We start from the raw sequence: 26,612 nt of genomic DNA, 5'->3' as shown, positions 1-26,612 counted from the left end.
CTGTAAGCTCCACCTCACGGTTCAAGCTATTCTCTTGCCTCAGCCTCCCAAGTAGTTGGGACTACAGGCGTGCACCGCCACGCCCAGCTAATGGCTGTATTTTTAGTAGAGACGGGATTTCACTGTGTTGGCCAAGATGGCCTCAATCTCTTGACCTCATGATCTGCCTGCCTCGGCCTCCCAAAGTGCTGGGATTTCAGGCATGAGCCACCACGCCCAGCTAAGACTTACTTTTTAGGTAGAGCTCACATCTACCTTCCTGGAAAGAGCTTGGAATGTTTAAATTAACATAAATACAACCCCAGTTTTTTTCATTACAATACCTTTTAGAGTAAGTTAAAATGAAAAGCATAATGTCTAAATTGTATAAAATTATGTTAATAGCTATAGCATTATAGCGTATGCCATCTTGACATTTTTGTAATTCCTATAGTGACTGAGGTAGTTTCACAACCCTGAAATCTAAGGCCATTTTCAGGAGCTTTGTTATTTTTTCCAAGAAACTAGAATTTAAGGTTGTCTGTTTTGCCGTCTTCTTTTTTCCCACCACGGGATTCTCTATGGCGAGCGTAGATATCACTGATTGCCAATAGGCTGTCCGACTGCTTTCAAAGCAGTGTCTGCTTCTTGCAGCTTCTCTGTACATCTGGTGCTTCACCTGGAATTCCTGCTTGCAAAAGGGAGGAATCAAGCCTTATTTAGTCTCTCTTAAGGTTTTCATCATTTGAGCTCTCACCAGTTGTTGCTTCATAATGTCAAAGTCTCAAGCTTTGGAAGGTATCCAGGGGCAAATTCAAAGGCACGCAGCATCTAGCTTGATCCTGAATCCACAAAACCAGCTGTCTTCCCATCTTAGAAACAAGTCCTGTGTAAATAGAGAATTGGAGATGTCACCCTGCCTTTTCCTTAACTGTAACCATTTTCAAAAGTGAATATTGGATATAAACTAAAGTTTATAAACACATGACTTTGCTTGTCAAAAGTGTTCTCTCTAGAAGGCTGTTTATCTGGAATAAAACGCTGCTCCCATGCTGCCAGTTTCTTTTTCAGTGTTGACTTCAGAAGCACTTTACCAACTACACTGGGAAGTCAGTCAGTACTTTACTTTTGTAGAAACCATTCTGTTGTCCCAAACTTTGTGTCTCCTTACGTCACAACTGAGTTCTGTTGCATCCCTCCCTCCTCTGCCACCTGGGGGTGTGGGAAGCAGATTTCAAGGGGAGGAAGGCTGTGAGAGTGGACAGAGGCCTGGGAGAACCTCAGTGCTATTGGGAAGCAGGCTGAGTGCCAGACCAAGCTGATAACGTGAATGTGATGGACTCTGCCATGAATGGAAATTGTACCAGAAGTTCAGTAAGGGAAGTGGAGGGCTGCTTGCTCGAAACAGAGGCACTGAGAAGAGTGTGATAAATTTATAAGCAGCCCTGGTTTAATGCTACAAGCCTGATCTGTGAGTAATATCCTGAATAATCTTTAATGAGTAAGCATTAAGTCAATAGACATTGGAAAGAACTCCAGTAACCTAATTTCCCATCCCCCACCCCACCCATGACAATTTATAGCCTCTGTGTGCTCATTTGACCCAGGAAGTGATCAACTTGTTTACCTGGCTCTGTTGGGCATAAGTTCTTAGGTCAATAGTTGATGTGGTAACCATAATTTTAAATTAATATAATGATTTCCATTTCAGTTCATAAAACCTGTCTGCATCCCAGTATGGTACATGATGGATATAATTTTCCATTTTATAGCTGGAGAAATCGAGCCAGGAAGCAGTGATGCTAGAAGGGGACACTAGTCAGGGAAGTGCTGGTGTAAATGTTTTAACAACCAGCTCTCTGAGGGAAGAAGTCCTGGTTTGTAGTGGATGCCAATTTCCATCGTGTAAATACTCCCACCTTGGCTGATTCAAGCTACCAACATGGCATCACTGAATGCAGAGTTGGGAAGAATTGCACATTTTCAGCTCTTGTGAGCTGTTTCTAGCTGGCTGCAGCATAATGGCACTAATGATTCAGTTTCTGGCTTCAGGCTCTTGGATGACCACTGAGGACCAGCTCAAACCACTTTAAATCCCAACTTAACTCTCAGACTCTGCTCAGCCTCTCACTACAGTGCCTTGAAGAGTGTTTTTCAAACTCTGAGTTGTAACCCATTAAACAGTCCTGAACTTAATTTAGGGAGCTGAATGAGCATTTTTTAAATGAAATAGAATAGAGTAAAATAAGAAGAAAGGAATAGAACAGAACAGAAAATGTCGGCGTGTACACCACATGTTTCAATGATGGATGATGGATGGATGGATGGGTGGATGGATAGGTGGATGGATGGGTGGGGTGGGTGGGTGGATGGATGGGTAGATGGGTGGATGAGTGGGGTGGGTGGGTGGATGGAAAGATGGATAGATGGATGGATGAATATGTGTCTATCGTGGGTTGGGGTCAAAAACTAAAAATATTGACTCAGAAGCAAATGTACCTCTGTTTTCTCATCTGAAAAATGGAGTTAGTGGAGTTGCCTCCTCTCTGCCTGTGATCAGGCCAGAGGGTGACCAGATCACTCTGTGATAATGCTGTGGTGCTAGCACTCTATCTAATCCACAGTTTATCCATTTGTTGGTGACAAAACTGGGCAAAGCAGACAGGTCTGGCTTTGTCTCTTTGGGAGATGGTTGAACATCGTGTTTGGACAAAGTTCCGCTTCATTGGGCACATGTTTTCTTGGCATTCAGCCACAGCCTAGAGAAGCCTCCCAGTGGCTCTCAGCCTTCCTCTGTCCACATGTGTACACATGTGCACATACACACACATGAAGTTCTGCAGTCAGAGGGATCAGCCTTCCTAGGTCTGCTATGAAATGTCATGGGGGAGAGTCCTTTGGAGCAAGGACTCTGCGTTGGAGGGAACTAGTGAACTTTTAAAAATAAGAGAGGTAATGATGAAAGCTTTCTCCATACTCTCTCCTGAGTCCCTCCTGGAAGAAGGTACAAGGCCAAGCAGTGTTTAGGAGTCATCACAGCAACCCCATGAAGCAGAGACTGTTAGCCATTTTCAGAGATGAGGACACTCACCCTAGGAAAGGCTCAGCAATGAGCCCTGTGCTCCCAACCTCACCTTCTGACCCCAGGCCAGTGCCCAGGCCAACAGCCCCTTCAGAGCCTCAGGACAGCCTGTTAGTCATCCAGGAAGTCCTTCCAAACTGATTTTCTCATCTGTGAAATGGGATGTTGTTCTACGTAAGAAGCATTTTGCTGAGAAAAGAGAAATGGCTTTAGAGTCAGAGTATCTGGGAATCTCATGCTACTTTTTACAAATCACTGCCATGAGATTGCAAGCAAATTACTTTACTATAGTTGCCTTGCCTGGACAGTGGAGATGTTGACAATTTTGCAGGTTCATTATGAAAATTAACTAAGATAACGTTATCACATCACAAATCTGGAGAGATATATATTAATATGTCAACAGTGGTTATCACTAGGTGGTGGCATTACAGGTGGTTTCACTCTTCACTTTTTTGCCCGTTTTTATTCAGTGGTGCACCTGTAAATATTTAACAAAAGAAAAACAAAAAGCCTGATTTGTAGTGTTTGCCCATTTCCTTGGTGTAAATACTTCCACCACGGCTGATTTCAAGCTACTGCCATGATGACACTAAACATGAAATTGGAAAACGACATGTATGCTTGGCTCTCACAAGCTGGTACCAGCCCACTTCAGCTCACCACTGTTTTTAACCGCACTGAATGTTTTGCTTGGGGGTAAATTAGAGAGAGCGGGAAGGAAAGAGAATTAGCAGAGTGCCAGCATTATGCCTGTCATTAGTTCTCCTCTCTCCCTGCCCTCCCTCCCTGCTTTGTCCCCCAGCCCACGTTGCTCTAATGGAACAGCACACTGCCTGTGAACACCTAGCCATGTGAAGTGGTCTTCCTGGGAGCCAGCTGCCTGTCTTTGCTCCCCATCGGCAGGGCCCTCAGGACCTGGGCAGCCTGTAGAGGAGATCCTAAGGTTGACTCACTGAGGAATAATCAAGCAGACTCCCAGGTCCTCTCACTTTCCACAAGAGACATGCTCAGAGCAGACACGTACAAGGTTGACACTGCCCTCGAGGGAAACTAGGAAAAGTCTCAATGGGAAAGGCCTGGAGGGGAACATACCTCCAGGTGGCCACAGTCTCTAAGGAGCTGAAGCTTTACCTTCTGCTCACTGACATAACAGATGTGTGTGACTGTGGGGGTGGGGGAGACAGGATGGGCTCTGCAGGTCTCTGGAGGAATACAGAAGAATGGGGCGTCGGTGGCAGCCTGGCAGGCCTCGACAGGTCACCCAGCATGTAAGACAAAGGTGCAGGGACAAATTCCCCGCACCCTCCAGTGTCTAGTCTCAGCTTCCCAGCACTCGGCAGTTTCTGGCATAAGAGTAGATGTTCAAGAAATTTTTGTTAATGCTTGGTTTGGTTTGTTGTTGTTGTTGTTGTTTTCGTTTTTAATGTCACCTTATATTCCTTCATAGCTTGACCTGTTGCAGAAAGGATGTCAGGCAGCCAAATAAATGCTTATTGAATAAATAAATAAGTTGTAGCCCTCATCAGCCCCCGGTTTTACCTGTTCCTGGATATAAAATGTGACTTTAAGTCGAAATGAGATGCAGAGTGTTAATAAAGTTTTCTAGTAATGGTATTTTTCTTTGATTTCTTCTGGCTTTTCTGTATTTTTTCAAATGTATCTTTGGAGAACTTGGATCCCTTTTGTTTTATTTTTAAAAAATGAGTATGTGTTACAAAAATAACCTGTAAATTAAAAGCAAATCAAGAGTTGTGTCAACAGTTAAGGCCCGAGAAGGGTCGTCTCCACGGCTCGAGGCTCTGAACTGAGGGTCCTGCCTGCCCACAGGGTGTTGGGCTCTTGTCTCAGCCTCTCTTCCCACAGACCTCCCACCTGCCTACCAGGCCCTGACTAATAACGCTCCCCTCCAGCAACTCCCAGAAGACAGTGTGTGCCAGTCTTAGAAGTGGCAGTAGGGAGAGATGAGGGGGATGACAGGCCACGCCCTTTAAAATACAGCTGGGCCTGTGTCCTGGTCACCCTCCATGAGGCAAGCAGCCACCTCGGGCACCTGAAACCTGGGGAGGCCACTACAGTGTGAGTCACCTGCCTCCAGACAGGCCTGGTCCACTCTTTCAGTCACAGGCTTCCTTCAGGGCAAGTGGGGGCCTCACCCCTTGCCTATGATAAACCTGCCAGTTCCATTTCCCTTGAAGCAGCAGGGCTGCTCTGGGAACGGGGCACAGAGCCTGGGGGCCTCCCTTAGGTGTTTGTTGGGTTTGAACCTTCCCCTCCTCTGGCCTAGGATGGCGGTTGGGGCAACCATCGTGTTTGAGGGGTTTCGTTAAAGACACAGGTTGAATCTAGCAGATGATGGCTTGTGGGGGTTCTCAACCAGAGGAGGTTTAATTCCTCTATCACCCCCGCCAGTGTTCATGGCTGCCCTCTGAAAGCCAGTCAGCTAAAAGGGGGCAGGGCAGAGGTGCCTGCCAGAGCCCTGTCTCCACCCGGTGGTGCACAAGATGTGACCATGGGTTTCCCGTAACTGGCCTTTTTTTGTCAGATAGATAGATAGATAGATAGACGATAGATAATTTTTTTTCTTTTCTTTTTCTTTTTGAAACAGGGTCTCACTCTGTTGCCTAGATAGATAGATAGATAGACGACAGATAGATAATTTTTTTCTTTTCTTTTTCTTTTTGAAACAGGGTCTTACTCTGTTGCGCAGGCTGGAGTGCAGTGGTATGATCATGGCTCACTGCAGCCTTGACCTCTTGGACTCAAGCAACTCTCCTACCTTAGCCCCCTGAGTAGCTGAGACTACAGGCACAAGCCACCTCACCTGGCTGATTTTTGTATATCTTTTGTAGAGATGGGGTCTTACTTTGTTTTCCAGGCTGGTCTTGATCATCCTGCCTCCCAAAGTGCTGGGATTACAGGTGTAAGCCACCACACCCAGCTGAGATATAATTCACCTACTCTACAGTTCACCATTTAAAGTGTGCAGTTCAGTGGGTTTTAGTCTGTTCTCAGAGTTATGTAACTGTCATCACTATCGATCTTAGAACATTTTCATTGACCCAAAAAGAAACTCTATACCTGTTAGCAGTCACCCTCGAATTCCTCCAGGCCCCCAACCCAAGGCAAGCACTTACCTCCTTTTTGTCTTTATAGATTTGCCTATTCTGGACATTTCATATAAATGGGGTCATTCAATATGTGACCTATTGTGTCTGCCTCTTTTCATTTAGCCTAATATTTTCTAGGTTTATCCACACTGTAGCCCAGATCAGTACTTTTTCCTTTCAGTGGATAGATAATGTTCTGTGGTATTTTGTTTATCCACTCATCAATTGGTGGGTGTTTGGGTTGTTTCCACTTTTTGGCTCTTCTGAGTAATGCTGCTGTGAACATCCATGTACATACGTGTTCACTGTCTCGGAGGTATTGCCACGTAACTGATCTTTTAACAGTATGCACCTGATCACGTCACTGCTTTGCTTAAAAATCCCCGGTACTTCTCATTGTTCTTAAAGTCAGAGTCAAAATCCTCACCTGGGCATGGAAGGTTCATGGCTTCCGGGCCTGGCCAGCCTCACCCTGCTGTTTCCCCTGTTCTTTTCCAGCCAAGAGGCGCCAAGACTCCCTCCGTGCACAGAGCCTCCTTCCTTGGCTTCAGCTTCAAACTTTCCGCCTTCCCCCTGCATGGCCCTTTGCTTCCCTAACCTCTACTCATCCTGGAGTCTCAGATGACCTGCCCGCTCCTCAGGGAAGCATTCTCCACTGCCTCACACTAGGTTAGGGCCACCTGCTGCACACTCCCAAGGGACCCCGTGCATCTCCTCCATCGCCCCTAACACAGCTGCAGGCAATGATGACTTGTGTGGTGGTTTGCCTAATGCTTCTCTCTTCTGCTCCGTTAAGCTCCAGGAGAGCAGAGAACTCATTGTTCCCCAGTTTTTCCCAGCACCTAGCACAGTGCCTGGCACATTCAGGCACTCAGTAAATATTTACTGAATGAATAATGGGTAATGATGGCAGCAAATGAGCCACTTGTTCAGTAGACTCCTTCAGCCTTAGCATGTCTCTCAAGTGATGGGGAAACCCAGGCACCGCAGAGGCCAAATGACTTCTTCTGTCCCCATCCAGACACCTCTCACTTCCCTGAGGGACCACTGCTTATGCAGGAATGGGTTTGGGGGAGTTCCCCCATCCTGAGATATATAGAGCCTCAGTGTGTGAATCCCAGCTAACATGTGGGTTCTCTCAGGACAGGGTGATTCCCATAGCATGTGACTCAGAGCAGCCCCTCGACACCACAGACTGAATCAGGAGCAGCCGCAGTCCATTTCCAGGGGAGAAATGAGGAGGGATTCTCTGAAGCACTTGCTTCTCTAAGAGGCGGGGAGTTGCCTTATGACAAACCGAGTTCCGTTTAGTAAAGATTATTGCCTTTCTGCCTGTTGTGTTTGAAAAACTGTCCTTGAAGAAATTCCAAGAGGAAACTGTACACCTTCTGAGACTTAATTGCTTTTTCAAAACACGCTTGTTTTCATTTCCCCCACAGATATGCACTTATTTGGCCATTACCCAGCACATGACGACTTCTATCTCGTAGTGTGCAGTGCTTGTAACCAGGTCGTCAAGCCACAGGTTTTCCAGTCGCACTGCGGTAAGTGGACACCTGCACCGTCGGGCACATCTGTAGCTGCCGCCCTGGGGACAGTCGCCTTCCCCTGGCCTCCCCGACAGGGTCTGGCTGTGTCTTGTCTTAGCCTGAGGCTGTGGGTAAAGTCTTCCTGGGCTGCTGCCTCTGCTTGCAGGCTGTTTTAGGAGCTGTAGTCCTGCTGAAATCCGCAGTCCTGTCAGAACAAATGAGAGAAAACCTGCAACTTGTCTCGGTCAATGGGACTAGACTGAAGCCATCTGCCCAACCTGGCGATGGCCTCTGCAGGTGACCAGGGGGAGGGGAGAGCTGCTTAAGAAGTCACTCCTGCAGCCAGACATTTTCTGCCCCTGAAATAGGGCCAGGAGAGAGTCTCCCCCAGACTTACAAAAAGGAGGGCTGGGGCCAGGCACAGCCCAGTGTGTGGGCCACTGGGGTGCTGCCCCAAGGAAATGGTGCATCAGTAAAACCTTACATTTCCAATTCACCTTTCCCAAGAATCCCCCTTGTTAAAAAAAAATCCCAGGTGGGGTTGGGAACTGCTTTCTGTCTCTAAACATCCTTGATGTAATAAATTCCTTCAGTTGGTCATCAACAAACCATGCAGCTGCCATGGACAAGACAGATAAAGTCCACGTGGCGGCCCCCCTCGGGGATGAATAAACAGCCATTTGGCCTTAGAGAGTTGTTTGAGTCCAAGAGGTCAAGTCACTTAACCTCTCTGGGTAGAAGTTTCCTTATCTATAGCAGGGAATTGGATCAGACAATTTCCAAAGCTGTAATATGCTGTGAGTCCAGCACAGTATCTCCCAATCTTTTTATTTAAGCTGTATTCCCTTTTGATGAACATAAAATCTGAATGCCCTCCTTACCATTAAGGTTTCAAAGTACATTCTATTGTGCCTAAAAAAAGTCAAAGCAATTATAATATTGAATATGCTTTTGCAAATTACACACATTTCCCCTTTCTCACCCTCCGAATTTCTGACTTTTTCCCACCTCTTCAGTTATCATTATTCTATAATAAAAGAAAGGGAGTTGAGCTTATCCAAGCTTTTTAACAGTCTCTCTATATACTAATTATCAACTGCAAACGTGTATATGTATGTGTACGATATATACATATCTACATATATATAATCTGTATCTGTGTATATACTGTAGGCATATTTTGTGTTTATAATGTGTAGAATTCAGGCTTATGGAGCACCTCTGGGAGTGAGTCCAGGACTTTCAAACCAGCACAAGGCAAAGAAAGGGCCCTAGAAAGTACTATGTGAGGAGGTTTGGTCAGAGGCCAAGTCTTCTGCCCCTCCCTGCAGCCAGCACCGTGTCCTCGGGCTACTTGCTTGATGTCTCAGGGCTTTGGTTTCCTTGTCCCTACCATGGGGAGATGACTTCTGTGGGTGCGTCCAGCTCTGACATGTTCATTCTGGCAGACTGAGCAGGAAAGGAGCAAGTCGTGTGCCTGGCACAAGTTGACCTTCTTGCTTAGTGCTCTGTACCAAATGACCCTCTCCACTGCCTGGAAGAGAGAAAGGGTTAAACCTCTCCAAAGAGAAACTGTCAGAGCCTGGTGGCGGTGCAACCAGCTGAGATGACAGGTGGAGAATCCAAAGCAGAGCCATGGCAAGAAGGTCCCACCCAGCCAGTGGTTCAGTGACCAGGCACAGAAGCTCCGTGACCAGTGCTTCTGTGTGTCTTGTGAGAACGCAGAAGCTACATCATCCTGAATATGATTTTCATTCACTCAATTCACAAGGATGTGAAGCTGTTATAGGCACGGAACAGGGGCTTGCATTCTATTGTAAGCCATCAAAACTTTCACTGGGGCTGGGTGCAATGGCTTACGCTTATAATCCGAGCACTTTAGGAGGCCAAGGCAGGAGGATCACTTGAGGCCAAGAGTTTGAGACTGGCCTGGGCAACATAGTAAGACCCCATTTCTTAAAAAAAAAAAAAAAAAAATTTAGCCAGGTGTGATGGCATACCTGTAAGTCTCAGCTACTGGAGAGGCAGAGGGGGAGAATTGCTTGAGCCCAGCAGTTCAAGGTTGCTGTGAGCTATGATTGTGCCCTTGTACTCCATCCTGGGCAACAGAGCAAGACCCTGTCTCAAGAGAAACAAACGAAAAAAACAAAACAAAACCAAAAAATTCTTCACTGAGAACTTAATTCACTGGAGTCTTTGATGGAAGGATCCTGAAAGGGACCCAAAACATGGGACCCCACTGTCCCCTGCAGAATTCTTCGCAGGGGAAAGGTCCCAGGTTGCCAAGGGAGGAGGCTCTGGGGCTTAGCAGAGCTGATACACCTGCGTCCCCCCACCCTGGGGCTCTTGGCATAAGAGCCAAGAGTCAGCTTAGGGGACAGCCTATGGCTTTGGGAGCTCTGAGCAATCCAGTAAATTAGTTTGGGGGTTTGGGGTTACTGATCTCATCCCTCAAAGCCCAGTCTCCTTAAGCTTCTTGCTGAACCAGCTGACAAGCAGCCATGGGGACATGACTACAACTCAGCAAATTGAGGCACCAAAGCCTCCCTCAGCTCTCGGTGTGTGTCCTAGTACAGATACAAACTTACACTTATCAAGACCAGGAGAGAGTGCAAAGCAGAGGCCAGAACCATTGCAGCTCTTTGTGGGGAGTACTTTTTAGCGTCCCTAAAAATTCCTGCGATAGCTTCGTGATTGTCTAAGTCAGTTCAGGCTGCTATAACAGTATTGTAGACTGGGCGGCTTATAAACAGCAGAAATGTATTTCTCGCAGTTCTGGAGGGTGGAAGTCTGAGGTCAGGATGCCAACAAGGTCAGATTCTGGCAAAGACTGTCTTCCAGGTTGCAGACACCCAACTTCTCACTGTGTCCTCACATGGTGGAAAGAGAACAAGAGTTCTCTGAGGTCTCTTATATGGGCACTAATCCCATTCATGAGGGCTCCACTCTCGTGACCTAATTATCTCCAAAGTCCCCACCTCCTTATACCATCACATTGCGGGTAGGATTTCAACATAGGAATTTGCAGGGGACACAAACATTCAGTCCATAGCAATATTCTTTTTTTTTTTTTCTCTTTCCTTGTAGGACTGGCCTTGCTATTTTCCACAAGTTAATAAGAATGCCAGTGTGCTGAGTGCCAGACACCGTGCCAAGTGCTTTCCATGTCTGTTTTTTGTTTTGTTTTGTTTTTTGGGTTTTTTTTTTTTTTTTTTTTTTTGAGTCAGACTGTCATCCAGACTGGAGTGCAGTGGTATAATCTCAGCTCACTGGAACCTCTGCCTCCCCAGTTCAAAAAATTCTCCTCAGCCTCCGGAGTAGCTGGAACTACAGGTGCCCGCCACCACACTTGGCTAATTTTTGTATTTTTAGTAAAGACAGGGTTTCGCCATGTTGGCCAGGCTGGTCTTGAACTCCTGACCTTAGGTGATCCGCCTACCTTGGCCTCCCAAAGTGCTGGGATTACAGGCATGAGCTGTCATGCCCAGCCTCCATCCCTTTGAGCATGTAATCCTTTCAACAGCCCTGTGACGTGGGTGTTAATATTATACGCATTTTGTAATTGAGGAAGCTAAGGCTTAGGAGGTCAGTGCTTTGCCTGATGTCTGGAAGCTAGGTGGGTGTTGGCCTGATTTTGGGCACAGGCCAACACCCTGTGGTTAACTGCAGAACTTTCTTTCAAATGGAATCTTATATAGACCCCAATCTATAAATATATATGGGAAGCAGAGCTGTCGAGGTTGAAATTAGGTCAGGGGTCCAAGCCCCATGGACGCAGCCTTCTCCTGACTTTTTTCACCCCTCACCTGCCAGGGTTCCACAGAACATTCTTTGAACTTTGTTGATGTAGAGGAGACAACATGGGCTTTGGAATGAGACAAAGCAATTCACGACTCCCCCACTAACCATGCGACCTTGGGAAGGTCACCTCATCCCTCTTCACCTCCATTTCTTCATCTGTAAAATGGGCACTCTGCCTGCCTCAGGGGGTTGCTGGGATGATGTGACTGATGTGAGGCTTAAGGTTCATTTTCTCCTCCCTTCTCTTCATGGCATCTTTCCCCATTGCCCCCAGCTGGATGCAGTTCTTCCTGCTGAACAGCCACAAAACTCTGTTCTCCTGTGCCACTTCCTCTCCTGCCATGCTGTCGTGTGCGCCACCTCCCGCTTCTCCCATGCCATCATCTGTGGCCTGATTCAGATTCTAGGATTCTTTCCCAAGCAGGGATATACCTTTTTAGTTCTGTGCTGTCAGTGTTCAGAAAGTGAACTCATCGTGGGTGCATGGCAGTGTTCAAGATCTTGGTATACTAGTCATTTAACTTAAATTGAAAAAAGTGTGTGTATGTGTGTATTTAGCCAGTCAGTTATGGGGACTTCAGAAATTTGTGGTTAAAGGAAAACTGTTGCTTACTCAACACTTCTGATACCAAATTGTGAGTTTTCCATACCAAGGGGATTCTCTGCAGGTACCAATTCAGTGTCCTACGATTTAATTCAGTTCCGACAATAACTACCTGTAGCTGGGGCCGGGTGCGGTGGCTTACGCCTGTAATCCCAACATTTTGGGAGGCCAAGGGAGGGAGGGTTGCTTGAGCCCAAGAGTTCAAGACCATTCTGGGGAACATGGTGAAACCATATCTCTACAAAAAATTTTGAAAATTAGCCGGGCATGTTGGCATGTGCCTGTTGTCCCAGTTACTCAGGATGCTGAGGTAGGAGAATCACTTGAGCCCAGGAGGTTGAGGTTGCAGTGAGCTATGATGGTGCCACTGCACTCTACCCTGGGTAACAGAGTGAGACCCTGTCTCAAAAAAACACGAACCAAAAAAACACTACCCAGAGTTAGCACAGACCCCACAGGTTAAAGGCTCAGTCCCACAAAACTGTATCCCCACTTCGGATGCCAATCACGAGTAATAGGTCCCCAGGTTACCCACATTTCTGTCTGACTTGGCTACAAATTAGGGGTCTCCACACCCCTCCTCATGTTCAATAATTGGCTATAACAACTCACAGAACTCAAGGAAACATTTTACTAATGTTTACTGGTTTATTTATATTATAAAGGATATAAATGAACAGTCAGAGATAATAGGGTGAGGTCTGGAAAAGTCCTAAGTGCAGGAGCGTCTGTCCCTGTGTGTAGTTGGGATTCACCACCCTCCCAGCATGTGGATGTGTGTACCCATCTGGAATCTCTTTAAACTCCATCCTTTAGGGTTTTTTGGAGGTTCCATGCATGATTGATTAAATCATTGGCCTTTGGTGATTGGCTCAATCTCCAGTTGGTCTTTCTGGTGACCAGCCCCCAGCCTGAAACTGCCTATGTACCCCAACCACCAGTCATCTCATTAGCATAAAAAGACACTCCAGAAATCCCAAGGGTCTGAGAAGCTCTTGTGTCAGGAAACTGAGGACTAAGACCAAATATAAGGAAAGGTATTCGTATCACCCCTGTCACTCAGGAAATTACAAGGGTTTTAGGAGCTCTGTGCCAGGAACTGGGGATAAAGACCAAATATATATTTCCTATTATATCACAATATCACAGTAACAGTGTGAAAAGCAGAATGTCATAGTGGAAAAGTCATGAATTTTGGAGTCAAACAGAGGCAGGTTAGAATCCTAACATTTACGAGCTGTTTGACTTTGAGCTAATTATATGACCTTCTGAGCCTTCTTTTCCTCATCTATAAAATAAGGATGGCAATTCCTGCTTTGCAGAGTTCCTGTGAAGAACACAGAAAAAGGTTGTATCATTTTCTGGCACATGGTAAGGGAATAAAGGATTGTCAATAAATTGTGGCTATTTTTTATTAAGTTGAATGTTTCTTATGAAAAATGGGAAAACCAATTCAGTCAAGTGCTTCCTGCCTTCATTTCTTGCCCTGTCTCAGAGGATGTGCACACTGAGGTCAGCCCACAGACTTTCGCCTGTGATTCATCTTTTGCTTCCCACACTCTTGGAGCAAGAAATGCCGGCCTGAATATGATTACATTTGCTAGGAATCCTGAGGGCTTGGCTTTGCAAATATTGGTTTACATTCACATTAGGCCCCTATGGCAGCTCTTTTAGAAATGCCGTTAAGCTCCAGTATCTCTCTGGGTTCCCTGCTGAGGTCCATCCAGCCTGTGCCATAGCGCCCTACAGGGGTAACATGGAGCCCCCCGCCCAGGGCTGGCGCCACAGTCCTTCTTCTTCTGATCGTGTTCCCCATGCTGGCATCCCAGATGTAGAAAGCAGGTGCAACCACTGCTGGGGAGACCCTTTGCTTGGCATGGAAGTGGAGTGCTCTGGGAGCCATGTTCTGTGTCACCCCGTTAGGGATGGCTTCCTCGGGTCTGTTTCCTAAGTCTGTACCAACAGCCTTTTAGACACTTTTTAAACTTCTACCCATGAGATCTAGGATTTCAAGAGATTAGTTTGTTTCTGAAGTCCCTTAGGTGAATGGATAAGGTTATTTAGGAATAGTTGTAGACAGGGGGAAACAGGAACAAGAAGCCTTACCTTGGGAGTCCTAGTTCCACTCAGCAGGCATCTCTGTCCTTCGTAGCTATCCATCCCAATTTGTGGCATGATGCATTGACATGGCGTGTGAGCCTAGTGGTTGAGTGTAACCTCTCTAGGATCCATTTGATAGATTAAAATTCCAGCTCTAGGCCAGATGCAGTGGCTCACATCTGTAATCCCAGCACTTTGGGAGGCCGAGACGGGCAGATCACCCTAAACTCAGGAGTTCAAGACAAGCCTAGGCAACACGGAGAAACCCTGTCTTTACCAAAAATACAAAAATATTAGCCAGGCGTAGTGTTGTGCTCCAGCTACTTGGAAGGCTGAGATGGGAGGATTGCTTGAGCCTGGGAGGTGGAGGTTGCAGTGAGCTGAGATTGTGCCACTGCACTTCAGCCTGGGCAATGGAGCAAGATCCTCCCTGTCTTAAAAATAAAAATAAAAAAAAATTCCAGCTCTACACCTTATTCCCTGCGTGACCTTGGGCAGATTACTTTGCCTCTGTGTTTCCGTTTCCGTATCAAAATGGAAATAATAGTTTATCTCAGAAAGTTTCATGTTGATTAAAGGAACTTGCATGTGGGAAGCACAGTGATACAACAAAGTTTGCTTTAAAAGAAAAAAAGTTTCACAATTATTAACTGAGGGATAAGCTACAGAGATTTATAATGAAATCTTGTCCAGTGTTTTCACTTGTGATTACTATGGAAAGGGAGATGTTTGTGACTCTTCCTCTTATCAGAGCTGTGGTGAGTCCTTATCTCAGCCCAGAGAGAATCCAGGGACAGGGCAGGGGATTATGCTCTGTGTGTGTGCACAGGCATGTATGTAAGACAAAAACAAGGAGGTGCAAGTTGCCTATACTGGAAAAAAAATTTTTATTACTTTTTAATAATTGTGTGTTTTCAGTCAATTTGGACTGTTGTAATTAAAGAAAAAAATAATAGGTAGATCCAGGTTGTAGTTTTGTAATTGGGGTGAACATTTATGGTAAGTTGTCTGATTTGCCTAAATGAAGGAAGTAGGATTTTTGGGGGGGTCCTTATCTTCTAATATAGTTACATAACTACCTACAGTAAAGCAGGGTTTCTCAGCAGGGGCGCTATGGACATTTTGGGCTGAATAATTCTTTGCTGTGGGGCTCATTCTGTGTCTTACTATAGGATGTTGAGTGGCTTCTCTGACCTCTACCTACTGCATAGCAATAGCAGCCCCCACCCTACTCCTAATCTTGACAAGCAAAACCATCTCGGGACATTGCCAATATCCCCTAGGGTGCAAAATCACCCCCAGCTGGGAACTACTGCCGTAAAATATAACATGCCCCCGTTTATTATACTGTATTTCATGCTTTTCTGTATTTAAATTTTTTATCAAAGTAAAACATGTGTTTATGCCCAGAAACGACTTCGGTGGAATCACAGCCGCATGTAGAAAGTTGACTCATTCAGCTTGCACAGAGCTAGCCATTGGAATTATTTCCCCATCACACATACATGCAAAGTGTAAAACAGGTTATCTTACAGCAGTCCATAAAATTGCAGTCCTTTCCACTTCAAAATAATTTTTTTAAAGGCAAAAGAAATAACACCTTCATGTACACAGATCCCACAGAATTTGTCCGCCACACTTGGCACTAGTCCTCTCAGCAGAAAGCCATACGGCTGCATACCCTGCCCATCAGACAGAGATAATCCTTGGATGTCACTGCTACTTAAAAAAAAAAACATGGTTTAGAACCAGAGAACCTGGTTGTCATTCAATAGACAAGAGAGGATTAGATTTTTTTTCCTCCTTCTCAGAGAGGGCTTTTTATTCCCTTTTCTGATTATATTTTTGAATGCCCTTCAAGTAGCTGTTTTTCATGTTGATGGTGATGCAGTAGAATTTAATGAACTGTGAGCTAAAGCAGAGAGGCTGGGCAGAAAAATAAATGAGTGGCAGAAACTCACCCCTGGAGCGAGGCATGGCATGTCCTGGCTGGCACCCCATCCTTCTGTGTACATCCAGATGCTGATGCTGGTTGGATACCGAGAACAGCATGTCTCAGCAGTGCTACACATGGGAGCCTAATTAATGAGGATCCAAGGTTCCCTGCAATTGTTCTTTTTATTTTGTCTATCTCCAGGTGACCTCTGGTTGAGGAAGAGACAAACCATGTGTGCCTCTGAGCCCTAGAGAGAGTTAGTCCCTCCCGATGTCAGTGCCCCCTGGGCTTCCCAGAGTGTCAAGGGCACTATCACCTGCTAATTATCCCACCAAGACTATCTTTCTGAAAGTGTTGATTGCTATTGCATGGGGCTTGGGTTTTTTGTCAACTAAGTTAGATTTGTTTGCTGACATTAAATTGTTGTTATTGTTAGTTGTCTTTTATATGACTAGATATTTTTTAACATCAGAAGTATAAAATAATTAAAGGAAATTATTCTCATTGAACATATTCTTTGTCAAGTTTGATAACATTAATTAATAAGACTTGGCAAAAGCACATGAATCTGTTCAAACTTTATTTCGTTAGTAGAATTTTTTTAGCTTTAATTTGATCAATCTTTCCCAAATCCATAATTAACTCCTGGTATTGATATCATCTTTTGAGTTCCTTATGATCAGAAACAATGTCTGCTATTGTTTTTGCTTATTTCATTTTTCCACCATCCCTAGTAAAGTGCAGTTACACTATAGATGCTAAGGAAATCCTTATGATGGACCCTAGGAAAATCTCAAAGGAAAGAAATGACAGAATGACTGATTAACGAAGGATTATCCCATAAATCAAGCATTGCAACCAAGAGAATCTACGACTAAATAGGACTATGGTTTGCTTCACTTCAAGTTTTTATATTTTGAACTTGCTACTGCTCAAATTAAAGTTAATGCTGGGTCCAGAACATAGCAGGTTGACCTGGTCCCACTTTTCACTCCCCTAATTCAGGATAAAAATAACAGCAATAAAGCTAAAACACTTACTGAGCACTTACTATGTGCTAAACATTTTAATGTGTTATTTAATCATGCCATCACCCTAAGGTGATATCTGGTTGTATTATCTTTATCTCACACTCAAGGAAAGGGAGACCTGGAGGACTTAAGAAATTTGTTCAAGATCAGGCTGATGTAAGTGGCAGAACCAGAATTCCAATGTCTGACTCCAGAGTGCCTTAACTACTACATCGGTTATATGTTTTGTGTCTCAAACTCACTGCAATACCATAACTAAACTTTAATGCAGAAAAGTCATTTCCATCCCCTGTAGGATGCTGAAAAGTAAATAACAGGTGCTTGGGGCAGGTGAGCTTCATTACCCTTTCTCATTTTAATCCACACCACTGATCTTCTCTGCTTATTGGCATAGGCAGAGAACTTGAACACAATTTTGAGGTAAGGGAGAAGGAGGAATAAATTGGTAATAGGGAATGTGTTTAGAGCCTTAACCACAGCATTTGAAATAGACCTTTAAATAAATGAAAGCAAAAAGAAGGAAGCTTGTAGAAGAGATGGAGTGGTTAGCACATATGTTCTCCTAAAAATTCTACCTGTAGTTTCTTGTTTATCCCCAACAAATGAGCTGATCCATGAGACTCACAAAGAGTACATAAATTTCCTCCATATTCAATGAAATTCTCTTTTTTCATGTTTCTGTGAATCGAGTAGAAATGTTGCAAATAAGCACACAGCAGATATAATGGTTCAGCTCAAATTTAGAAATAAATTAATAGGATCTTCATAACTTTAGGATTATTTAGTTCTTTTTTTTTTTTTTTCCTGAGATAGGGTCTTCCTCTGTCACCCAAGCTGGAGTGCAGTGGCATCATCACTGCCCACCACAACCTCAACCTCCCAGGCTCAGGTGATCCTCCCACCTTAGCCTCCCGAGTAGCTGGGACCACAGGCATATGCTACCATGTCTGGCTAATTTTTTTTTTTATTTTTTGTGGAGATGCGGGTTTCACCATGTTGCCCAGGCTGGTCTCAAACTCCTGGGCTCAAGCGATCCTCCCACCTCAGCCTCCCAAAGTTCTGGGACTACAGGTATGAGCCACCACATCCAGCCAGAATTCACTTTTAATTGAAACAATCTTCTACTTATTATCTCATCAAAGCCTATTTCTTGAAGGCTGAGTGTCTTGGATTACATTCTCCAGAATCACATGGTTTCAATTCATTCATTGATTTGAAAAATATTTGTTGAGCACCTGCTATATGCCAGGCACTGTTCTAATGCTGCAGATGCAGTGGTGAACAAGACAGATAAGGGCCTGGTTTTCTTGAGGCTTATGTTCTGGTAGGTTAAATAACATAAACAAATACACGATCAAGCCATGTGAAAAGCTGTCACAAGAGTGTCCCAGCAGAGAACACAGAAGAGTAAAAACAAACAAGGCATGTTTGAGGGCTTCAGAGTAGTAGACAAGGACCAGAATGTCAGAGTCATGTAGAACAGAGTCTGAAGGTTGGGTTTTATTCTGGGTGTGGTGCTAAGACACTGGAGGGTATTGAGTGAGGGAAAGGCATAATCTGGTTTCTGTTTTCTGAAGCTCACTCTGGCTGCAGTGAAGCCCAGGAGACCCGGAAGAGGCTAATGCACAGCTAGCGGTAACAGATCATCGTGGTAGCCGTGGAGATGGAGAGAAAAGGATAAACTCGAGATCTATTTTGGAAATGTAGCTGACAGAATTTGCTGACAGATTGGATTGGATTAGATTGGAAAGGGAAGAGTCAACATTTATTTAGAGTTAGGTTGAAGGAGAATGGCCAGTGACTTGGCAGAAAAAGCAGCAGAGAATGACTACACGGAAGCCAAAAGAAGAAAGCTTTTCATAGATCATGTCAAATGTCAAGAGGTTGAGTAAGACACGAAAGAGAAGAGGTCGCTAAGTTAGCGACCTGAGGGTTGTTGACCTTGACAATAGCCAATTGACAACAGGTGATTTTATTTGTGTCTTGAGATTTTTTTCCAAGGACAGATGACTTCATTTTTGCTTCACCAACAGGCACCATTTTTAGGCTGGCAGTACCCTCAGTGTTTTATTGGCATGTATGCTGAGCTCAGCTGCCACCCAACTCAACCGTCAGTTGGCTCCTTTGCCCTCTGCATCTCTGTGACCTATAGCACTGATTACTGTGCAGAATAGTCACTGTGAACACTAGACAGTGAGTTCCTGAGGGCTAGGACTGTGCCTTGTGCATCCCTGAGTCCCACCAGGGAGCCCTTTTCCTGGCTTCTAGTAGACACTCAGAAGTGTCTGGGATAGGCCAAGGTGGGTAGATCACCTGAGGTCAAGAGTTCCAGCCCAGCCTGGCCAACACGGTAAAACCCCGTCTCTACTAAAAATACAAAAATTATCCAGGCATGGTGGCACGTGCCTATAATCCCAGCTACTCAGGAGGCTGAGGCACGAGAATCGCTTGAACCTGGCAGGCAGAGATTACAGTGAGCCAAGATTGTGCCACTGCATTCCAGCCTAGGTGACAGAGCAGGATTGTGTCTCAAAAAAAAAAAGTGTCTGGGATAAACAAGTGGATAAACAGGCAGAAGGAAGCACTCCTCCAATCCCAAATTCAAGTGCTCTTGGCACCTTTTGCTTCGCCAACATTAGCATATACGGTGGCTGGTGCAAAATGCTTATGTACTTATCCACCCCTCCCCACCTCACACTCTCAAGGAACCAGGACCCCTGTCAGGCTCACCATTCAATTCCCTGAATCCACACAAGGAGTGCTGGATCTCAAAAATTGATGCCCAATATACTGTTTTTTGTTTGTTTGTTTGTTTGTTTTGGGGGGGGTTGTTTTTTGTTTTTTGTTTTCTTAAAAAAAAAAAAAAAGAATCTTGGAAGAAAGAAGGAAGGAAGCCAGCAAGGAAGGGAAATTGGCTCACCAGTTGTGAATAAGCCAAATTCCACATGTAAGCGAGTACAATCATTTAGAAGACATGGCTGCTTGAAAGATAATGACCAACTCTTGTTGAGACGCAGTTGGAAAGACTGATGCGGGGAAACATCCTTCCTCTGTGAGCAGTGGGGAGGCCATGGCTTTGATCCCTGACCACAGCTGATTGCTGGAGGGCTCTCGCTGTAACGTGACCCCTGGCTTCTGACTCATCACTGGTGTGTCCTCGCCAATACAGGCTGCTCCATTCCATTCCTCAGAGCTGTATCCACTGAGGAGAATTCGGGTAACAGTCATTGCTTTATTTAAATCTGAGTAAAGAATGTTAGCAGCGCTGATTCAAAAGGTCATCTCAGAATTCTCCCTATTCTGAGCCATAAGCAGAGAAGCATCTCCCGAACAGTGCTTTCTCTGGAACAGTGAGCCCATACGAAGAACAAGGGTTTGGGTGGATGCATACCCTTGGGAAACTTTGCCAGACTCCCCCTCCCAGAGCCTCATAGCAGCCATTAGCACATTAAAGCACCAAGAGGTCTTGGAGTCAAAAACAAAAATGCATCTATTTCACATTGGAGTCACATCGCCCTCATCCAAATTCAGCCACATGCAATGGGCAACAAGAACAACAAAAAATGCGTTTTTCCTAAGAACATGGCCCTAGATACTAGCTCACCCTTTCGTCTGGTGTCTGATCAAAGAAACAAGAATGTTTCCCAACCCTGGAGGAGAAACTGGCCATGGGAAGGGCCCACTGTCCCACATACTACGTGTACTGTACTTTCAAGAGGAGTTTTGGTCATACAGGATTTTCGCCTCCCACCCTGACACTAGAACCCGATCCCATTTAAGCTGCAGCATTCTGCTGTCAATTTTCTTTAGGGAAGCCCTCGGAGTATTCTCAAGGAGCTGATTCTTGTCTTCATCTGGGATCACGGAGAGTTACTGACTCCTTCCTGGAGTGTCACATGCTAGAAACCTGTGTGCAGGCTTGCCCCCAGATGCTACAAATCTCTAAAGATACTTCCAAGCTATATCTTTTCTAAACCCGAAGTGCTTCTTCCCATGATGTGTAGAGCTACTATGCCAGGCTTTCTTTCTGGGTTCCCCCGCCCCAGAAAAAGGTGCTGTTAAACTGATGTTGCATCTCACAATTAATGTCATCCTAGAATCGGGGAATACCGTTAATGGTTTGGGTAGGACCTTTCCCTTGCTCCTTTGCAGGGCCAGACGCTTCTGAAAACTGGATGCAAATTTGGGAATGCTGCATAGGAGACTCATAGGAAATAGATAGGTCCGGGGGAAAACATAAATTGGAGGGCATAAAGGATGAAAGAGTCAGTAAACCATTTCACTATGATGAATCCCACTTCACCTGGAAAAAATAATCTTTTTTTTTTCCCAGAGAAAGCAACCATTGTCTTTGTTTTACCATGCTGGAACTATAGATTTCTAAGATTTGGTTTCTGTTGTTTGTTTATTAGCATCATAGATACTTTGCTTTTTTCCCCCTGAATTATTTTCTCAAATTCCGAAGCCTTCTCTAGGGGTGCATTTTCCTAAGATAACAATGGCTTAGTTTACATCGTGGCTGTGGTTTTCTGCTCATCTTTATAAGTGGCTGCCTCTACTCCATAAGTAATCTTCTTAAACAAGCACCTTCTTAAATGAGGCAACCCTCTTAACCAAAGAGCACTACCATATACTCATTAATAAGAAGGCTGCGGGGCCAGGCACGGTGGTTCACACTGTAATCCTAGCACTTTGGGAGGCTGAGTCAGGTGGATTACTTGAGGTCAGGAGTTGGAGACCAGCCTGGCCAACATGGCAAAACTCTGTCTCTACTAAAAGTACAAAAAATTGGCCAGGTGTGGTGGCGCACACCTGTAATCTCAGCTACTAGGGAGGCTGAGGCAGTAGAATCACTTGAACCTGGGAGGTGGAGGTTTCAGTGAGCCAAGATCATGCCACTGCACTCCAGCCTGAGTGACAGATGGAGACTGTCTCAAAAAAAAAAACGATTGCTGGCTCTGACTGAAACCCTAATCCTGTTACCTGCATTTGTCAGCTCTGGGCATCATCCTGATAGTGACACTAGCTCCGAAAACATGAATCAAGTTTCCCGGTGCGTTTAAGAAGGCAGGGGCTAGATGGTAGCCCTTTGAAAATTTTCCTCCCACTTTCTTGGCTGAGCTGCCTTTGTCATATTCTTACAACAAACCCATGGGTCCCTAGGGTTTGGTGGTGAGGAACTTCTAGCCCTTATGGCCAACCTTTACCTTAGCTGCTCTTTGAGGTGGGTACTGGTGATGGTGGCAGTGCAGAGCCAGCCTGGGAGACAAGTGGGGTGGCCAGAGGAAGAGGGTATACCCCAGAGCTACCCACCTCTGTGGCTTGTAATGTTCATGAGCCAAGAAACCACTGGGCTTTTTGCCCTCCCCGGTGCCCCACCTGCAGGCTGAAGAACTATGGTCGTTTCGTTTATCTTTTTTTAACCGCTTCTCCCCGACCCTCACTTGTCTACACAACTTGTAGGCCTGCCATCGATGCGATTTGATCAATGTTACCATGATCCTGCGTTCCATCCTTTTTAAGTTGTTAGCGGGTTTCTCTTTCGTATTTGTTTCGTTATTCAGCCGGCACTGGAGTTGCATTGGACTGGTAGCACATCCTGGGGAGGAACCATCCATCTGGTTTTGGTTTTGATTGAGGGGATTTTTAGGGAGAAGTGCTCATTTTTCCTGAGATACCTGGGCCTATATCTTCCCCCTGTGTCTCCTGTTTAGCCTTTCCCACTCCTTTTTCAGAAGTGAAAGAGCAGATAGAAGGTCCCCTACAAACAGTTAACTATGGTGTTTTCTCGATTCCAGGATGCCATTAATTGTAAGGTATCACATCCATTAAATAGCACCTTTTCCCAGGTCCCAGGGGCACTTCAAGGACAGTCTTATCATCCGCCCAGCACTGGCAAGCAGAAAGAGATGGGTAGTGTGGCAGTGCAGGGCATGGGCCAGGGAATGTACCAAGAGCAGCTTCTAGCACGGTATGACTAGGTCATAATTAACCCACATATGTCCCTTCTTGTCTTCTGGGAATCAGGTGTTTCACTTTCCCTTTGGCTTAGAGTTTAGTTCAAAATAGAAAATAATGAAGCTACAATGGTCTGGGAGTTTCCTGCTTCTTGTGATACCCCTGATAATTGTCATGTAAATTAACTAGTCCCATAGCAACTAGGCCACACATAGGAAAAAAACCACACCACTGCCAGATGGTAATTTAGGAATGTGATTTTAGTTTTCAGATGTAAAGGATGGTGAGGGAGTGGCCTTATTATTGTTTTATTTTTGATTTCTTGTTTAATTTATGGTGGTCAGAGAACGTTAGTTGTAGGTTATCCATTTTATAATTCATGATAACTTCCTTTGTGACTAGCTAGCATGTGAACCACTTTTGTAAATGTCTCATGTGATTCAAAAATGTATATAATCTCTCTATTGTGTGCAGAGTTCCATATATTTATTGTATATTTTGTAATTCAGATCATGTATGATTAGAAAATTTATTTAATCTCTCTTTTGTATGCAGCATTCCATATATTATTTTGTTTAAATCTTATTCATTCTTGCCATTTTTTGTCTGCTTGCTCTGTAATTTCTGAGAAGGGAGTTTTAAGTCTCCTATGATAGTTGTAAGTGTGTCAGTCTCTCCTGTAACTCTGACACCTTTTGCTTTACAATTTTGAGGCTGTCCTGTTGGGTATATGTAAGCTTAATTGTGAGGTCTTTGTAGTAGTGGTGTCTTTGTGCCTATTAATGCTTTTGCCTTGGGTTCTATTTTATCTGATTAACATTGCTATTCAGTTTTCTTTGGGTCAGTATGTATTTGCCTCATTTATTTCTTTCCAATCTTTTATTTTCAACTTTTCTGTGTCATTTTGTTTTAGGTGTCTCTCTTGTAAAGCAGTATATAGCTGGCTTTTTAAAAAGTCCAATCTGGCCAGGCGCAGTGGCTGATTCCTATAATCCCAGCACTTTGGGAGGCCTAGGCAGGTGGATCACCTGACATCAGGAGTTCAAGACTGGCCTGGCCAACATAGTGAAACCCCGTCTCCATTAAAAATACAAAAATAAGCCAGGCGTGGTGGCATGTTTCTGTAATCCCAGCTACTCAGGAGGCTGAGGCAGGAGAATCGCTTGAACCCAGAAGGCAGAAGTTGCAGTGAGCAGAGATCGTGCCACTGCACTCCAGCCTGGGCGACGGAGTGAGACTCCGTCTCAAAAAAAAAAAAAAAAAGTCCAATCTGATATTGTCTTTTAATAGGTCAGTTTTATCCATTTACAATTATTATTACTTTATATGTTTGGACTTATTTCTAACTTATATTTCTGTTTACATTGCTTTTTGTTTGCTTCTTTGTTCTCCTTTTCTGCCTTCCATTAGATTAGTACAATTTTCCTTACTCTGTCCCTGTTTTTTCCCCTGCTATCTTGGTCACAATAGATTTTATTTCTAAAATCTATATGTTTAATGATTATCATTACGTTTTTAACATGCATACAGAACTTTAGTTTTTAAAGACTAATGTTATCCACGATCTCTGTCTTCTCAGATAACACAAAAACCTTTGCATACTTTACCCACTTACAGTCAACTGGTAATTACAATAAAGAATTGAAATCATGGCCCAAAACACTGGCAATGCTTCTCAGCCTGCTAATTCATAGGGGATTAGAGGCACCCTGATTAATTTATGAAGCATGAACTTTTTGCTGATTCACTGTTTTACACCCTGAGATGCTTTGGGGCGCATCTCAAGTTCGAGTGATACTTCATTCACAGCTCAAAATCTCTCTCTCAAGTTCCTAAAAGTGTTCTGAAGTAGGATTGGCCAAAGGGGAACTCAGAACCCTATGATCCACTCTACTAGGACCTATTTTCATAAATCAGATTTGTCATTTGTCATAATTTTCAGTGAGAACATCAGGGGGCTTCTCCTCCCTGCTTGACACCTGTTTCCCTGTCCTTTGATTCTCAAACTTTACTGTGCATACACATCTTCCAAAAAATCTTGTAAAAATGCAGATTCTGATTCAATTCAGTAGGTCTGTATTATTATTATTATTATTATTATTATTATTATTATTATTATTTGAGACGGAGTCTTGCTCACTGCAACCTCCACCTCCTGGGTTCAAGCAATTCTCCTGCCTCAGCCTCCTGAGTAGCTGGGATTACAGGTGCCCACCACCACACCCAGCTTATTTTTGTATTTTTGGTAGAGACAGGATGTCACCATGTTGTTCAGGCTGGTCTTGAACTCCTGACCTCGTGATCCACCTGCCTTGGCCTCCCAAAGTTCTGGGATTACAGACATGAGCCACCACGCCCAGCCCAGGTCTGTATTTTTAACATGATCCTTGGTGATGCTAGTGCTTTTGGTCCACAGACCCCACTTTGAGAAGCAAGTGCTTGGAGAATAGAATTTAGCTAGGAAATTTAAGTTTCAGCTCTAGGTTATGGTTCCTTGATACTTACAGAATAACAGATAAAGAAACTTTCTCTTTGAAGGGGTGGGGGTTCAGGATTATTTTAATTCTAAAGGTCTCCTTAAGGTCTGGCAGGGTCTCTCCATCCGTCCTTGGGCTCAGATCAGACTGGCTGAAAGTGAGTGGTCATTCAGTGCTCTGTGAAGTCCCTCCGCCTCCACCCCCAATTCCTCTGCTGTCCCTCTTGAGGTCAGTACAGCACACACTTCTAGTCTCAGGCCTGTCACTGTGTCATTTAGATGTGACTCATGTGAGTCAGTGCCCTGAAGAAAAGTCTGCCTGGGGTTAGGGGCAGGCTTCCTGATAATTTATGTTTAAGACAAGCTTTTAATAGAGATACACTCCTAAGTAGTAACCAGGAAAAAGATTCTTTCCTCTTAACGGGTATCCATTTATAGGACTCAGCTGTTGAAGCTCAAGGGTAGCATTAGGCTTAAGCTTAATCTTCTGTATACCGTAATTTACAGCGCTGAGTAAAGCATTGTATGTACAACTATTTCAGTCATTTGCCATGATAAATAGCTATTGCTCTTGGCAGAGCAGAAACGCCATCTATGCTTTCCATTTATGAATATTGAATTGTCTCAGGCAGGCTTTTGCCGTTAAGTTTTTAAAGGGGAAATCCCCAACTAATCACATCACTGCACTGGCCCAAAATGTCATCTCCCTGCTACGTGCACCAGTCAGATCTTGATCCAGGCAGCAATTCTGCAGTGCATGTGTTTCTGGTGAAGCCTGCACAAAGCACTTGTAACAATTCCGAATGCAAGTCCTGCTAAAGGCTGCAGTTTTACACCGAATGCCACGAGCTGTTAGGGAGAAGATTCAGCTGGTGGCAGAACACCACTGGCAAGGATCAGGAAAATAACTTAGAGGTGATAATCTGATGCAAGAAAAATGGAAGGGGCATAATTCTGTCGGACTCCTGATGGTGAAAAGATGATGCCACCTATTGAAACTAAGGAG

At 44.5% G+C, this 26,612-nt stretch overlaps 1 protein-coding gene across 15 annotated transcripts in view; it reads left to right on the top strand.

Moving 5' to 3' along the window:
• The window catches only part of ATXN7L1 (ataxin 7 like 1), a 277,135-nt gene that overhangs the window by 87,568 nt on the left and 162,955 nt on the right, over nt 1-26,612 (top strand). For 9 of the 15 annotated variants that reach the window (XR_009209090.1, XM_058425740.1, XM_058425739.1 and 6 more), the window contains exons 3-4: nt 6,670-6,840; nt 7,611-7,715. Coding sequence is in view for 14 of the 15 variants with exons in the window: in XM_058425740.1 (XP_058281723.1) it covers nt 6,670-6,840; nt 7,611-7,715 (276 nt within the window). In the remaining variant the exon portion in view is untranslated. Of the gene's footprint in view, nt 1-1,336; nt 1,451-6,669; nt 6,841-7,610; nt 7,716-26,612 lie in introns of those variants that run through there. The other 6 variants (XM_058425748.1, XM_032761344.2, XM_032761341.2 and 3 more) reach the window with 2 other exon arrangements.

This window comes from Hylobates moloch, unplaced genomic scaffold (assembly GCF_009828535.3).
Source record: "Hylobates moloch isolate HMO894 unplaced genomic scaffold, HMol_V3 SCAFFOLD_1, whole genome shotgun sequence".
NCBI classification, from domain to species: domain Eukaryota; kingdom Metazoa; phylum Chordata; class Mammalia; order Primates; family Hylobatidae; genus Hylobates; species Hylobates moloch.
Note: the sequence above shows the minus strand (reverse complement) of the source record. Positions and strands in the feature narration are given on the sequence as shown.